We start from the raw sequence: 13,321 nt of genomic DNA, 5'->3' as shown, positions 1-13,321 counted from the left end.
GGCTGTGCCCGGTCCCCACCGGTTCTGGGAGCGAACAGGGGATGTAGCAGCACCCAGGCTCTTTTGGGAACTGCAGAAGGTGGGCACGGCCCTGGCGGGGTATGTACGTGGAGATGATGGAGGTGCATGGAGGCTGGGTGTGTGTCGCATGGCCCTGCGCTGGGGACCGGTGGTGGCGGCGACGGGGACAATGGACAGGAAATTAGAGCGAGGCGGCAGTGAGACATGCTGCTGGGGGAAGGGAGTCGGAGCGCTCCACGGAGGGCTGCAGGCAGCGCGGGCACGCAGTGTGAGCACTGCACCAGCGCCTACATCTCCAGGGCAGCCCTGTCCCGCATTGCACAGGGTGGCAATCCCCTGCATCCAGTAGCCCCGGCACCCAGCATCCCTCTGCTCATAACCATCGGGATGGGAACGAGCCCAGGAGCAGCTGGATCAGGGAACTCCAGCGTGTGCCTTCCAGCACATCACAGCTGCTGCTGCACAGTCTGGGTGCAGGTGAGCAGAGCAGTGCTGACTCCCAGCACTGTCCTCCAAGATGGTTTACAGGTGCTGTTGATGCTCTTTCTAGAGCAGCATGAAGGCCAAGACACCTGCACACAGCCCACTAGGTGCACAATGGGTGCACAGCACATACACACTACAAACACACATCCACATGCATGCATGAAGTATAGCTTGCATGCCACATTCCTGTCTGCACACTCTGCACACACACACACACAATATGTGAGCATCCAGCATACTGCCCAAACATGAATGCAGCCTGTTCACTCCCACCTGTTCTCACACACAGCCTGCACATTGTAGACTCAGGCATCCATGCAGTGTGAACACATATACCATGCACAGTGCTCTGCATGCTGCTCCTCACTGCAGCCACCTGCTCTGCCTGGTCACAGCCAGCACGGCCTGGGAAGCAGCTGGCCATGCACCTTACTCCTTTTTGACACTAGAAGGGGCCACAAGATGTGTGGGACCCCCTGGCCACTAAGCTGACCTGTGGCTCCTGGCACCACTTCCTTCTCTGGAGGGGCTGCACTGGGTCCTCCTTGCTCCGAGGGTCTAATTTCCACCCTAAACGTATTCATGGTTAATGTATCCCCAGTCATTCCTGTGCTAATGTTGTCTTTTAGCTGAAATAGCTCTTCTCCTCCCCGGCGTTTACCCTGCAGATGTATTTATAGTGAGCACTCCGTTCCCTCACAGCCTGCGCTGCACTGCACTGTGCATCAGCTGCCGCCATTCCACCAGGTCCCCTGGGCTCTCCTGCTCTTGGGCCACCACTGCTCCTGGCCCCAGCATGGCCAACTCCTGGGGGCCCCGGCAGGTCCATGGTGAATGCTCAATCCCTTCTTCCTGCCACCAGCCTGGTAGATGCGGTGGTGTTACCAAAGGGGCCAGGTCAACCTGAAGGTGCATTGTGCACTGTTTTGCAGTCCTTGTCATAGGATCAACGCATGCCCATGGAAGCAGCAGGGCATGAAGGCAATGCCCAGCACCTGACCCCTGGCTGTGCACAGCCCAGTCCCTATACAGCCCCCAGCTGCTCCTGTCACCACGCACAGTGCCCCCAGGTCCCTGCTTGGACTCTTCCTGTCGCCGGGACATCATTAGAAATGTTAATTATTAATTATCACTAAAAGCCCTTTTTGCTGCATTGCTGTTCTCTGCCGATCTCTCTGCCCCGTGCTGCCTGTAACCGGATCCACCCACCACTGTCTCCTGCCTTACGGTGCCTGTCCCTCCTGTCCATCACTACCTGTGAGGCAGAGCAGCGATAGCAGAAAGCCCCATTTCCTGTGAGGCACTGCCCTATGGGTGAGCTGGGCTTGTCTCTCCCAGGATCTCCTGTAGAATCAGAATCCCCATGAGCAAGATGTAGGGTCACGCTGTGTCATGTCCCTCTGAACCCGCTGGGTGCTGTGATGGAGCCGGTGCACATCAGCTCTTCTTGGCCAGGCAATGGGGTCCCTGGAGAGGGGCACAGGGATCCCTCAGGATATCTCTCTCCACATCCCACAGGATCCCTGAAGTCAGGCTGCCCAGGCAGTGAGCTCCACAATCCTGGGGCTGTCACTCCCTGCCCCACACTGTTGCATGGCCTGCAGCATCAGGCATGGTCCTGCTGCACACGCTGGAAAGCAAGACAGCATTGAGAGGGAGACAGCAGCAATTGCTCAGGGAGATGCTTGGGGGCAGGCTCTCAGGGGAGCGCGGGGAGGAGCACCCAGTCTGTATTGATTCCTGCAGCACAGTGCTGCTTTCACTGCCTGCTCATTTTCCATGTGCAGGAAAACAGAGGCAGCAGGAGAGTCCTGCTGAGTGTAGCCAGCTCTGCTCCCAGGGGCACCGCTGGGCCCCATCATATCCCTGCCCACAGCCGCCGGCAGCACCGGCGCCTGCCTGCACCGCGGGCTGCTTCCTCACATTATACAGCGCTGTCACGAGCTGCTGAATCCCCAGGTGTTTGGTGCAGCAGCACAAAGCAAACCCAACCTGCCCCAGCCCTGAGCTCTCCGCAGTGCCCTCCCCATGGCTGAGATGCCAGGCTGGGCATGGGAAATGCTGGGTGTGTTGCCCTCTTTCCCCAGTGTCCTCATGGCAGCTCCTGGGGCATTTCTCCACCAAAGCCCTCTGCAAATATTTATTCTGCAACAGAGAAAGCAAAGACATACTCGTAGGGGCTGGGATCCCCAGGAACACAAAGGGGGTCACAGGATGCACTGCTGGGTCTCGGAGCGTTGTAGGGTGTTGTAGGTGAGAGAAAGTGCAGAGCCTCATGCTGCCTCTCCTGCCCAGGGCCCAGCCTGGCTGGAGCCGGACACACAGATCTGGGGCTGCCAGCCACTCTTTTCTTTCTGCACTGCTCCTTTCAGCCCATGGCTCCCTGCGGCCCCCGCTGACGCAGCTGCAGATGGAGAGACAAGGAGAGGCAGGCAGCATCCCGGCCTGCCATGCCATCCCCAGGGAGGTGCGGGCACAGCAGCTTTGGATCGACGCTCTCTGTAAACAGGAGAGGCCCTGCTATCAGCACAGAGCATGTGCTGGTCAGGGGAGCTGAGGATGCCCAGTGCAGGGTGGGGGTCTGTGACCACAGTGCAGCTCCCACCGGCCCTCTCTGTGCCTACAAATTTCCCAGGAGCCCTGAGAACACACTAACCCATGAGGATGAGGCCATGGCTCTGCTGGGACATCTGGGCTCAGGCCTTTGTGCAGCCCCATTGCCCTTATCCAACTCCTTTCCTGCGGAGCATGTTGGTGGTGCACGGGGTCCCTGTCCCTGCGTGTGACACTCCAGAGGGACACCACAGTGTCCCTTGCAGGAGACAGAGTTGCCAGGAGGAGAGGTGTGAGGATGTCTTCAGTGGGGGAAATAAGGGGGTCTTCCTGCAGCCCACACCTCCCAGTGCTCAGACTGCACTGCTGCTGCCATGGAAACTGCCTGTGGAGCATCATCCTACCACAATAGCTGGGGTAACAGGGCCACCGCAGTCCCCAACCTCTCCTGGGCTACAGACACGGGCACATGAGCTGTCAGGATGTGGGAGGCTAGGTGTTCCCTCCAGCCCTAATGCTGATTTGCCATGGGAAACCATGGGCATAGAATCAAGCTGAGCATCTCTGGAGAGCCATTCAACCCCAGACCCCAAAGTCAACAGTGGCAGTGAGCCCATGCAGGGAGACAGGCCCATGTGAGGTTTTGGGGTTTGTCACAGTGTCCAGGACTGGGTGCTGTGGGGTGCTGTGATGTATGGGGGCACCCCCAGGGTGATGGAGAGGCTGCAGAAGTGCTGGCAGGGGGTACCCGGTGCCATTCCCAGACAAACACAGCTCCCATGCGGCCAGGGGCTCCACACTGCTTGGCCTCCCACAAACATAAATCATTTTCTAATTTATAACATGAATAATTGATTTTGCCTCCGTAGCTGGCAATAAATCTCCTGTGCGCACATGCATAAGAAAATAATAATAATGAAAGCGATCAGGATCTGCTGCCATCGATTACATGCAGGAGGGGCCACGCTCCACTCTGGGGCACAGTGGGGCAGGGGCTGCTCCTTGGAGGGCACTGGGTAGCTTCACACAGTGAGAGCCACCCTTGTCCTGTATAGGGCTACATGGATTGTAGGGCAGAACCTATACACCCCGTGCTATGCCCCACAGGACTGTGGCAGTGGAGTACAGCCATCTTTCCCAGGCTCTACTCCAAATAAAGGGGAATGAAAGGAAGAATGCATCATCACTCGGGTCCACCTCCCACAGCACAGCAGAACCGGGGTTTGGCGCTGGCACGTACAGTGGGCAGCCAGGAATGTCCGTGTCCCCTGGGCTGTGCCTATCGCTCCTTGTTGTGCCTGCAGAGGAACTCATCTCTCCCACAGGCCCCAGCTCGGGAGTGCTCAGCAACGGCAGCGCTTCATTAGGAGCCAGTAGACGTGCGGGTCCCAGGTGTGCTCCCCTCCGCCCGCGCTGCCGATGAGAGCGTGCAAGCACCGGGGCCGCGTTCATTATCGGCTCGCGCAGGCAGCCAGCTCCTCGCCAAACCCCAGGAAGGATGCGGAGCGAAGCCGCCCAGCGCAGACACCTTCTCCCGTCCGTTTGTCTGGGCATCGAGCGCGCTGACCACCCCGCAGCCCTCTGTCTGCAGGATGTGGCCCAGGGGGTGACGGAGCCTGGGCGATCCCCCAGCGCCGAGCAGCCAGCAGCGCTGCTCCCGCTTTGTACGTGACATTAAAGAGGTAATGGGAAATCAATGGCAGCCTCTGCGGGGTCAGCGCTGCAGGAAGCGGGAGCTCCGAGCCCATCACCCCCACCGGCTCTTGGGCACGGTGCCTTTGTCACCACGCTCCCGGCACGGCTCGTGGCACCGCGTTCCCCCCCGCCGCCATCGCCTTCCCCGCGCCCACGGCCGCCAACCGCCGGCAGCTCCCAGGCGCTGCAGCCCCGACAGCCGCTCGGGGCGCGGGGCGGCGCCGGGGCCGCGTTGCGGGGCGGTGCGGTGCCGCCGCACTACAGGTCCCGGCGTTCCCCGCGGCGGGACGGGGCGGGTTCGGCACGGCGGAAGCGGCGGCGGCAACGCGGAGCGGCGGGGGACCCGGCGCGGTGACCGGTAACGCCCCTCCCGCGACCCCCGCACGCCGCCCCGAGCCCGGCAGGCAGGACCGAGCCGGGGCGCTGGAACGGGGTGGGGGCCGGCGGTGCTTCTCTGCGCGGCCGGGAAGGGGCAGAGCGGTCCGAGCCGTGCGCCCTGCCCCGCCCCCGCTGTGCCGCGATCCCCGCCTGGTGCTCGGCGCCGGTTGCTGCGCGGCTCCGCGCCTCCCTTCCCCGTTTCTCGGCCCGGTTTCCCCCAGCCGCATTCGCTTCGTTTTCCCAGGCTGCGTCTCACCGCGTTCCCTGCCCGCGTTTCTCGGATCCTTCGAGCGGTTTCCCTGCCCGGCTCGCTGTCGGTCGCAAATTTAATTACAGTTCACCGCTCCAATGAAAGTTTGCGAGCTGCTGTAAAACGATACCCCGATGTTCGCGTAAATTGTGTCCTGCCCGCCTTATCCTAAAGCTCTGCCCGGTAATTCTGCTGAAATAGCCCTGCTGGAAAGCCCACGGCCCCCCGCACCCTCTGGGCACCGGGCACTGAAGCAGCTTCAGGGCACCCGACTGCGGCATTCCCATTCCTTTCTGCACAGAAATCGGTGCCCGCCACTCTGACCCAATGCCACGAGCTGGGGTCAGCAGCGTGCCCAGGTGTCTGCTCTGTGCCGGGGCTGTTTCTGCTTCCCTGCAGCTGTTTTGGTGAGGCCTCTGCTTCATTTGCATTTTTCTGGTTAAAAACAGTAATGTTGCCCTTTATTTTTGATCCGTCATTAATTTTCTCTCCCTCCCTATTTATTAATAGCCCTCTTCCCTTTTGTGCTGAACCTGCCCTGCCGTATTCGCGAAGCCCTTTGCATTCCCCTCCGCCCGTAGCTCCATTTGCTGCTGTGCCGTCCCTTTTCTCCCTGCAGCTGTCGAGGGACGTTATCGTCCCATAAATCACCTCCTGTCTGCGGCGCTCCGGGTATCTCCTTGGAGCATCAGAAGCACGAGGCACGATTGAAATCTCCCTTTTCTCCGCATGTCTGCCAGCACACCGATGTCACCGCTCTGCTGTCCCCATGCGTGCTGTCCCCACTATTGAGCGCATTGCTCCCCAGAGCAGGGCAGGGAGGTGGCAGTGGGGACAGCTGCCTGCCGTCCCCTCTCTTGGTGCCAGCACTGTGCGGTAGCATTCTAATCGGGGCTGTTTAGAATCTCCTCGTGGCTGCGTTTATTAGGATAGCAGTATATTTTTTTCACCCAGCCTGCAGCAGGCTATAAAGAGTGACATTGCCTACGCGTGGTCCCATACGGGCGATGCCGCACCGCGGTGGCCAAGGTGTTGCAGTCCCCTGCTCGCTGTCAGGGCTGTAGGGTTACGTGCTCTATTGATGGCAGGATGGATGGAGTGGAATTAGAAACCTCGAAGGCTAAAAATACAGCGCCCTGCCAGGAAATGAGGCAGCCTGCAGGGAGGGCGCTGGGTGGCACTTCAACTTTTCCAGGAACTGGCACGCTGCACCGTGCTGTGTGCTTGCACTGAGACCTCAGAGCCTTGTGCCAGAGCTGTGCTGCAGGGTGAGCTCTCAAAGTCTGGGAGCGGTGGGGATGCCCTGCCCTGTGCAAGGAGATTGAGACCTGCAGCCTGCGTGCTGTACCCAGGGAAGAAGTTGTGTGTTGGCACGGCTGCACATGCAGAGGGTGCTCCCAGCGCCGTCTGGCTGATGCAGCACCATCTGCTTTGGAGGGTGAGGCAAGGTGAATGGCAAACTTTTGAGGAGCCCATAAATTCCGTGTGCCTTGGAGGTGACTTGGGATGTGCACGGAGCATCCCAGCTGGTCTCATCCATCTCAGCGCTGGAGATCCCCACTCCCTTGGAGGAGCTCCACGACCCCTTGAGGATGGGCTGCGCTCTGATACCTCCATCCATCTGTCTGTCTGGGTGAGGCAGGTTACACGGGCAGTCCCGGATCGGTAGGTCCAGCTTAGCGTCGGGCACTGCAGCCCACGAGGCTCCGCCACCTGCCCCCGAGGCTGTGTTTGGTGTGGTTGGCAGGGAGGGGATTGCAGCCTAATGTACCGGAGGTGCCGCGGAAATGAGAGCCTTGGATGGATTCCTGGCCCTATTGATCCGCCGGCAGTTTATGCATCCTGACATTCATAATCTCAGTAGGCTCTGATGTTCCAGATTAATGGGCCCAGGGGCTGTCCATCCGTCACTTCACATTAATTACTGAAGAGGTGTTTTTCCAGTGATTTACCTGACAGCGGCCCGTGATGAATACCCCTAAACAGAGTGGGCAGTGATTAATCACGGGGCCCCGGCCCGGCCCCACTCTGCCTTCCCCTCAGCCACAGCGCAGACCCCCACACCATCCGTCTCCATAAATGCTACTCGATGCATATTTATAGGGGCGCGGGGCCCGGCAGGCAGTGGCGTGCCTGGTTGTGCCAAAGATGATGAAAACTAAATCTCCACTGGGATGGGGCGGCCTGGCACAGCCGCAGCCCATTGCCAGGACATCCCGATGCTCATCACACTGGCACCATTGCGGTATGGGCACAGTGGTGGTAACGCTTCTCTCCCTTTCAGGTGGTGGTGGCACAATGGAGGCAGAGGGCAGCCGGGCGCGCCGCAGGAAGCCTGACATGGCCCTCTATGTGCCCAAAGCAAGGCGGGAGAGAGCGGCACAAGCGGTGGCTGCCAGCCTCCAGGAGCCTGAGAAGCAGCACCCAGCACCAGACATCCCCAGGGGTGGCTCTGAGGGGCAGAGGCGAAGCCCCGGAGCCAGGACGCATGTGGGCAGAGCGGCTAGCAGGGAGAGCAAGGCCGGAGCCAAGGAGCCACAGGCAGCCCCTGCTGGGGACAGACAGGCAGTGGGAGCATCACCCAGTGTGAGGGAGCCAAGCCTGGAGCCAGCTGCTGCACAGCCCTCAGGCAGAGCATCCCAGGATGCAGGGCCTGGGAAGCACAGCCATGGGGTGAGGACGATGCCAAACCCTCTGGGTGCCCATCCTGTGGCTGCCCCTGAGCATGGTGGAGATCCTGATGGTGTAACGGCAGCTGATCTGAGCACGGTGCATCGGACAGAGCTGGGCAATGTGACGGAGCTTCTGGGGCACAGCTCCCTGGGTGCAGCTATGGAGTGCTCAGGGTGCACAGAACAGGGTGCCTTGCGGCAGGCAGGAGAAGGGAATGTGGACAGCACACCCCAGCTCAGCTGGGAGAGTGTGAAAAGCCACGAGGAGGAGAGGGAGTGTGATGAGTCTGTCCTTGCAGGGCAGAGTCAGGGCTGCTCCACTGACCCTGAGGAAGAGAGGCAGAGAGGCAGCACTGTGGCTGCCCCAGAAGGATCTGCCTGTGTAGCCGGGACAGGGAACACGACAGCATTCCTGGACTGGGACATGGGCAGCACATCCCAGCTCCTGCCTGAGCATGTGGAGCAGCTGCCGCCCAGCAAGGATCAGGCCAATTCTGGTGCTGGACACGATGGAGGGGAGGGTATTCTTGTGGCTGATGGGAGCGGTGAGCTGGGGGCTGGTGAAGAGATGAGCTGTGCGGGGGGTTCAGAAAGTGGCTCCAGAGATGGAGATCCCCTGGACAGCCCCCAGCCCCTGAAACCCCTGGAGCTGCTGTGTCGCAGCATGGAACAGCTCTCACCTGGATCGTGGGCTGAGGAACCGACACGAGCAGATGAGGACAAAGACTGTCAGCGGCAGCACCCGGAGGAAGAGGAGGATGAGGAAGGATGTCCCCATGGCAGCTCCCTAAAGCCAAGTCAGCCTGGTGCCGGGACCCCAAGCAGCCCAGACACTGCCGAGAGCTGGGATGCACTTTTCAATGATGATGGGGATTGCTTGGACCCACGCCTGCTGGAGGAGGTATGTGTGTGGGGATGGCTCTGTCCTTGGGTTGTGTCCTGCTGGCATGTAGGGATGGAGTGTGTGGGGCGTAGGTGTCCCCATGGCCACCGAGGTAAGCCCCATGGTGCATGGCCTGTGTGTGTGCCATCACCTCCAGCCGTGCATGGCATGAGCAGTGCCATGAGGATGCTTCTGGGACCTGCCTGGTGCCAGCAAGGCTGGGGGAGCTCTTCCCCTTACCGGTATGTAAAGTGCAATCAGTAAAACGTGCTTGAGAGCCGTAAACTGCAACAGCACCCTCATGAAAGCAGGGCCAGTAATAAAGAAACGGGCCGAGACGGATGGGATCCCATTGAAATAGCAACGTGAAGTTTCCTGAAAACTACGGCTTCTTAATCAGCTGTGGCTCATTACCATCCCCTCCTGTAGGCGTGGGGTTGGATTTACTACAATGAGCCGCACAGCGCTGGGAGCCGTGCCGCTTCCCCGCTGCTCGCTAGGAAAAGTGTGTCTTTTTGCAGCCAGACTGGAAATCCATTATTGCATTTTAAATCAGTGGCATAAAAATGGGTAATTTTCAGAGCGACGTTAATGCAGCTGGAGTAACAAACAGCGCTAATATTGTCTAAAACCAATGTCCAGCCGTGACAGAATGCAGGGTGTGAGGTGGCAGACGGTGCCTAGTGGTAGTGTATGTGAGGAACTGGGGTCTCAGTACCCCTCTTGAGTTCATCCCATGTCTGCTGAGCTGCTTGGGGCTGTGCATGCTGCACGGTGCTCCTCTGTTCCTGCCTGCCATGTGGCTGAGAAGTGCTGCAGGTAATTAGCTCAATGGGGAGCTCTGGAGCATCATTGTTGGATGCCCCGTACAGGTGCTCTAAAAAAGGTTAGATTTCCAGGAAGCTTCCCCAGATAGGTGAATAAGGACCTGAAAAAGGGATTTCTCAATGGGAAGTGGCCCTTTTCACCCTTCCACCCCTGTTCCTGGTGTTTCCCCACACCTCTGTTCTGCTGGGAGGCAGACGCGTCCGCTTGGGGACATGAAGCTGTTGTTAATTAACAAAAAGGACGAGGAAATTAGTAGTGTTCTTTGTCATAACCGAATCCGTATGCGCTGCGGAGAGCTGGCAGAGAGCGAGATTTATGACGTTCTGCAAGGAGAAGAGATTTCTGATAGCAGACGGCTCTTTAATCTAGCAAGAAAAAACATCCCAGATCCACTGGCTGCGAGCTGAAGCCAGACAGATTCAGACTGGAAATCAGTGGAGGGTAATTAACCATGGGAATGATTTCCTTGCGGCCATGGTGGGTGCTGCTTGCAAGGGACAGCACTGCCATAGGTCCTCACACTGGTGGTGGTGGCGCATGTGCTCCAATCCTCATCACACTCAGTGATTTGTAAAGGTCATGGGCTCCACTCACCAGCCCCATGCACCCCAGGGCATTGCACAGGCTCCATCCTGCCTGGGGCCACGTGGGGTGCCAGACCCCAATGAGTATGTGCTGCTGCCTGGGGTGGGGGATGGTCCCGGGTGGTGCTGGGCTGCCCCGCCAGCTCTGTAACTCAGCCCTCCCCGCCGTCCTCACTTGCACATGAATCCATCTTCTCCATAAAATGGTTGGAACGAGCACTTTTTATTGACTGAGCTGGCTGGGATTTATGGGCTCTAACCTCCCAGCCGTGGCGTGCTCAGCTATGATCACTTGGGGGATCAGGCTGGGGACCTGGCTGAGTTATGTGCCTGCAGCCCCACACCTTACAGCATGGTATGTTTGGGAATCCCATTGGCACCGGCGCTGCTGGCGGCTGTGTGCCCCCCCATGTTGTGATGTTGGCAGGGGGAGACTGACACCCGTATTTTAAACTGAAGGGTGAAAAATTGGAGAGGTAGGAAAGAGCTACAGCCGTCATGTTTTAGGGCTGTGGGAAATGCCTGACTGTGAGATGCTCAGTGAGCACAGTCTGTTTGGTTTGTCAAGGGGCAGGTTGGGAAGTGATTACTGCAAGCAGTGCTGTCACAGGGACCAGGGGCTCTTCCATACAGCAGAGGCAGAGTGAGAACCGACAGCTGGAAACCAAAGCCAGACAAATTCAAATTAGAAATAAGGCATCCATTTTTAGCAGCACAGATGCTGAACTGGTGGAACTGGCTTGTTGGGGAGCAATGGCTTTTCCGTTGCAGTGTCTGGAACGGGATGGTGACATGGGGCTTGCTGGGCTCCTGTAGGGCAGGCAGACATGTGGCTTCCCCCTGGTTTTGCAGCACTCAGGTGGATTTGGGGTACCCTGCACCTGGACAGCACGTGTCCATGTCTCACTGGAATGCTTGTAATAGGAAAAGAGCAATGGGAAAATATGTGAGCCCTAGTCGATATCTCCCAATGCCCACTGCCATTAATCTAGTGGAGCACCAGTGTGCGGCACCGGGGCAGGACATCCCCAAGGGAGCCCCTGGGATTTATGGGCTCCCCGCACTGGGTGGGGGTTGCTCAGCACCATCTCTGTCCCCACAGCTCTCAGGGGGCTCAGAGCACCAGCAGAGCCTGCAGGAGCCTCGCTTCAACTACTACGGGGCTGAGCCGGCCGCTCCAGACCTCAGTGATGCCGAGCTGCCCCACGTCATTGAGATCTATGACTTCCCCCCGGATTTCCGCACCGAGGACTTGCTGCGCATCTTCTGCAGCTATCAGTGAGTGCACGGCAATGCACGATGCCATGGTGCTGTGCACAGTGCCATGGTGCTCTGCTGACCCTCCATCTCTCCATCAGGAAAAAGGGCTTTGACATCAAGTGGGTGGACGATACGCACGCTCTGGGGATCTTCTCCAGTCCCATCACAGGTACTGTGAGCATCCTGTGGGGTATGCAGTGGGTGGGCAGGGGGCACCATGTGTGTGCATCCCTTGGCTGCATGGCACTGTGCTGCTTTCCCTGCAGCACGTGATGCCCTCAGCACCAAGCACCTGATGGTGAAGACTCGCCCGCTATCCCAGGGCACGCGGGCAGCCAAAGCCAAGGCGAGGGCATATGCTGGTGAGTGGGGGCACTGTGGGAAGACTCAGTACCACAGGCACCCCAGTACCTTGGCACCTCAACTGGTGCCGTGCCTGCCTCCCACTGGGGTCCCCATGCTGACAGCTCCACTCCACTCCCCCAGACTTTCTGCACCCAGCCAAGGAGCGTCCCGAAACGTCAGCTGCGCTGGCACGGCGGCTGGTCATCGGTGCCCTGGGGGTGCGCAGCAGCCAGACCCCTGCCCAGCGTGATGCTGAGCGCAAGAAGCTGCAGGAGGCACGGGGTGAGCTCTGGGAACCTCTCTGTTTGTGTCGCACCATTCATCTCAGACTGTGGGGCTGGGGGAAATGGGGGTTTGGGATTTACCCTTTTTCCCCACAGAGAGGAAGCGGCTGGAGAACAAGCAGCGGGAGGATGCCTGGGAAGGCCGGGAGTGAATGTCCCGCAGTGGGATGGTGCTGGTGATGCTGCCAGGGGCACACGCACCTGGGGATGGAGCTGGTGCTACTGCTGCCATGTAGGCTCTGTGCCAGGTGGAGCAGGCTCTCAGGAAAGAGGCAAGGGCACAGCTGCAGGGTGCTTGAGGGCCAGCTGGGGATATGCCATGGTGTCCCAGGACTGTTCCCAGGGCTGTGGTAGCACATGCCACGTGGGTCAGCCACAGCCACCCTGAGCGTTGTGAGTGAGAATGTCCTTTATTTTGCTAATAAATACCATTTATTTTGCTTTGCCTTGCCTCTGAAGGGGAGATGCAGCACTGTAGGATGCAGGGCTTGTCCTGCTGGCTGAGAGCATCGCCTCCAGCTGCAGTGCATGTTCATGCACGTGGGGTGCCCCGGGGGTGTGCATGCTGTGCCCAGCTCCAAGGCAGGGGTTTCCCCTCCAGGGTGGGCTGGGCAGGATGGCCTGGGGAAGGGCTGGAATGTGCTGGCAGAGGGACCCTGTTTACATCCGCCACCTCGAACAGCGCAATCCTTGTCCAGCTTTGGGAAGGGCCGGCCCTGAGCCGGCTCTGGGCTGTGATGTGGGCTGCGCTCCCCACCCGGGGGCTTCCTGCCCTGCCCCCGGAGCGGTGTGGGCAGCTGGGAGCTGCCTTTCCCCCAGGTCTGCAGAGCTCTCTGTATCACCTCACCATCCCAAACCCACCCCTACGTCTCCCGCAGAGCACAGAGCCTGTCCTGCCACCTCAGAACTGTTAGGGCCATTGTTTGTGGGGCTCTTATGCCCTCAGCAGCAAGTGTGGAGCAGTGCCATGTGTCACCTCCACCTTGCCCTGGCCACCCCCTGCCCCCTGGCTGTCCCCAGTGCAGTGGCAGAGGAACTGGTCATGACCCTGCTCTGCGGCTGCTGGCCCCACTGCCAGCTGG

General features: G+C 59.3%; 1 protein-coding gene across 1 annotated transcript; it reads left to right on the top strand.

Annotated features, from left to right (window-relative positions):
• Nucleotides 1-5,044: 5,044 nt before the first annotated feature.
• Nucleotides 5,045-12,789, top strand: R3HCC1L (R3H domain and coiled-coil containing 1 like). The gene is made up of 7 exons (XM_072339925.1): nucleotides 5,045-5,113; nucleotides 7,668-8,956; nucleotides 11,453-11,628; nucleotides 11,709-11,779; nucleotides 11,877-11,972; nucleotides 12,097-12,237; nucleotides 12,336-12,789. Exons 2-7 carry the CDS (start codon nucleotides 7,682-7,684, stop codon nucleotides 12,389-12,391), a joined length of 1,815 nt encoding a protein of 604 aa, XP_072196026.1. The 5' UTR covers nucleotides 5,045-5,113; nucleotides 7,668-7,681; the 3' UTR covers nucleotides 12,392-12,789.
• The last annotated feature ends 532 nt before the right edge of the window (nucleotides 12,790-13,321 follow it).

Source organism: Excalfactoria chinensis, chromosome 6 (assembly GCF_039878825.1).
Source record: "Excalfactoria chinensis isolate bCotChi1 chromosome 6, bCotChi1.hap2, whole genome shotgun sequence".
Taxonomy (NCBI): domain Eukaryota; kingdom Metazoa; phylum Chordata; class Aves; order Galliformes; family Phasianidae; genus Excalfactoria; species Excalfactoria chinensis.
The sequence above is the reverse complement of the archived record's forward strand: the minus strand, read 5'-3'. Positions and strand labels throughout refer to the sequence as shown.

Excerpts from the sequence above, each read along its gene's own strand:
- R3HCC1L (XM_072339925.1), top strand. The coding sequence starts at position 7,682 with ATGGAGGCAGAGGGCAGCCGGGCGCGCCGCAGGAAGCCTGACATGGCC. Across the intron at positions 11,973-12,096 it reads CAAGGCGAGGGCATATGCTG|ACTTTCTGCACCCAGCCAAG; the intron begins GTGAGTGGGGGC and ends CCACTCCCCCAG. Across the intron at positions 12,238-12,335 it reads GAAGCTGCAGGAGGCACGGG|AGAGGAAGCGGCTGGAGAAC; the intron begins GTGAGCTCTGGG and ends TTTTCCCCACAG.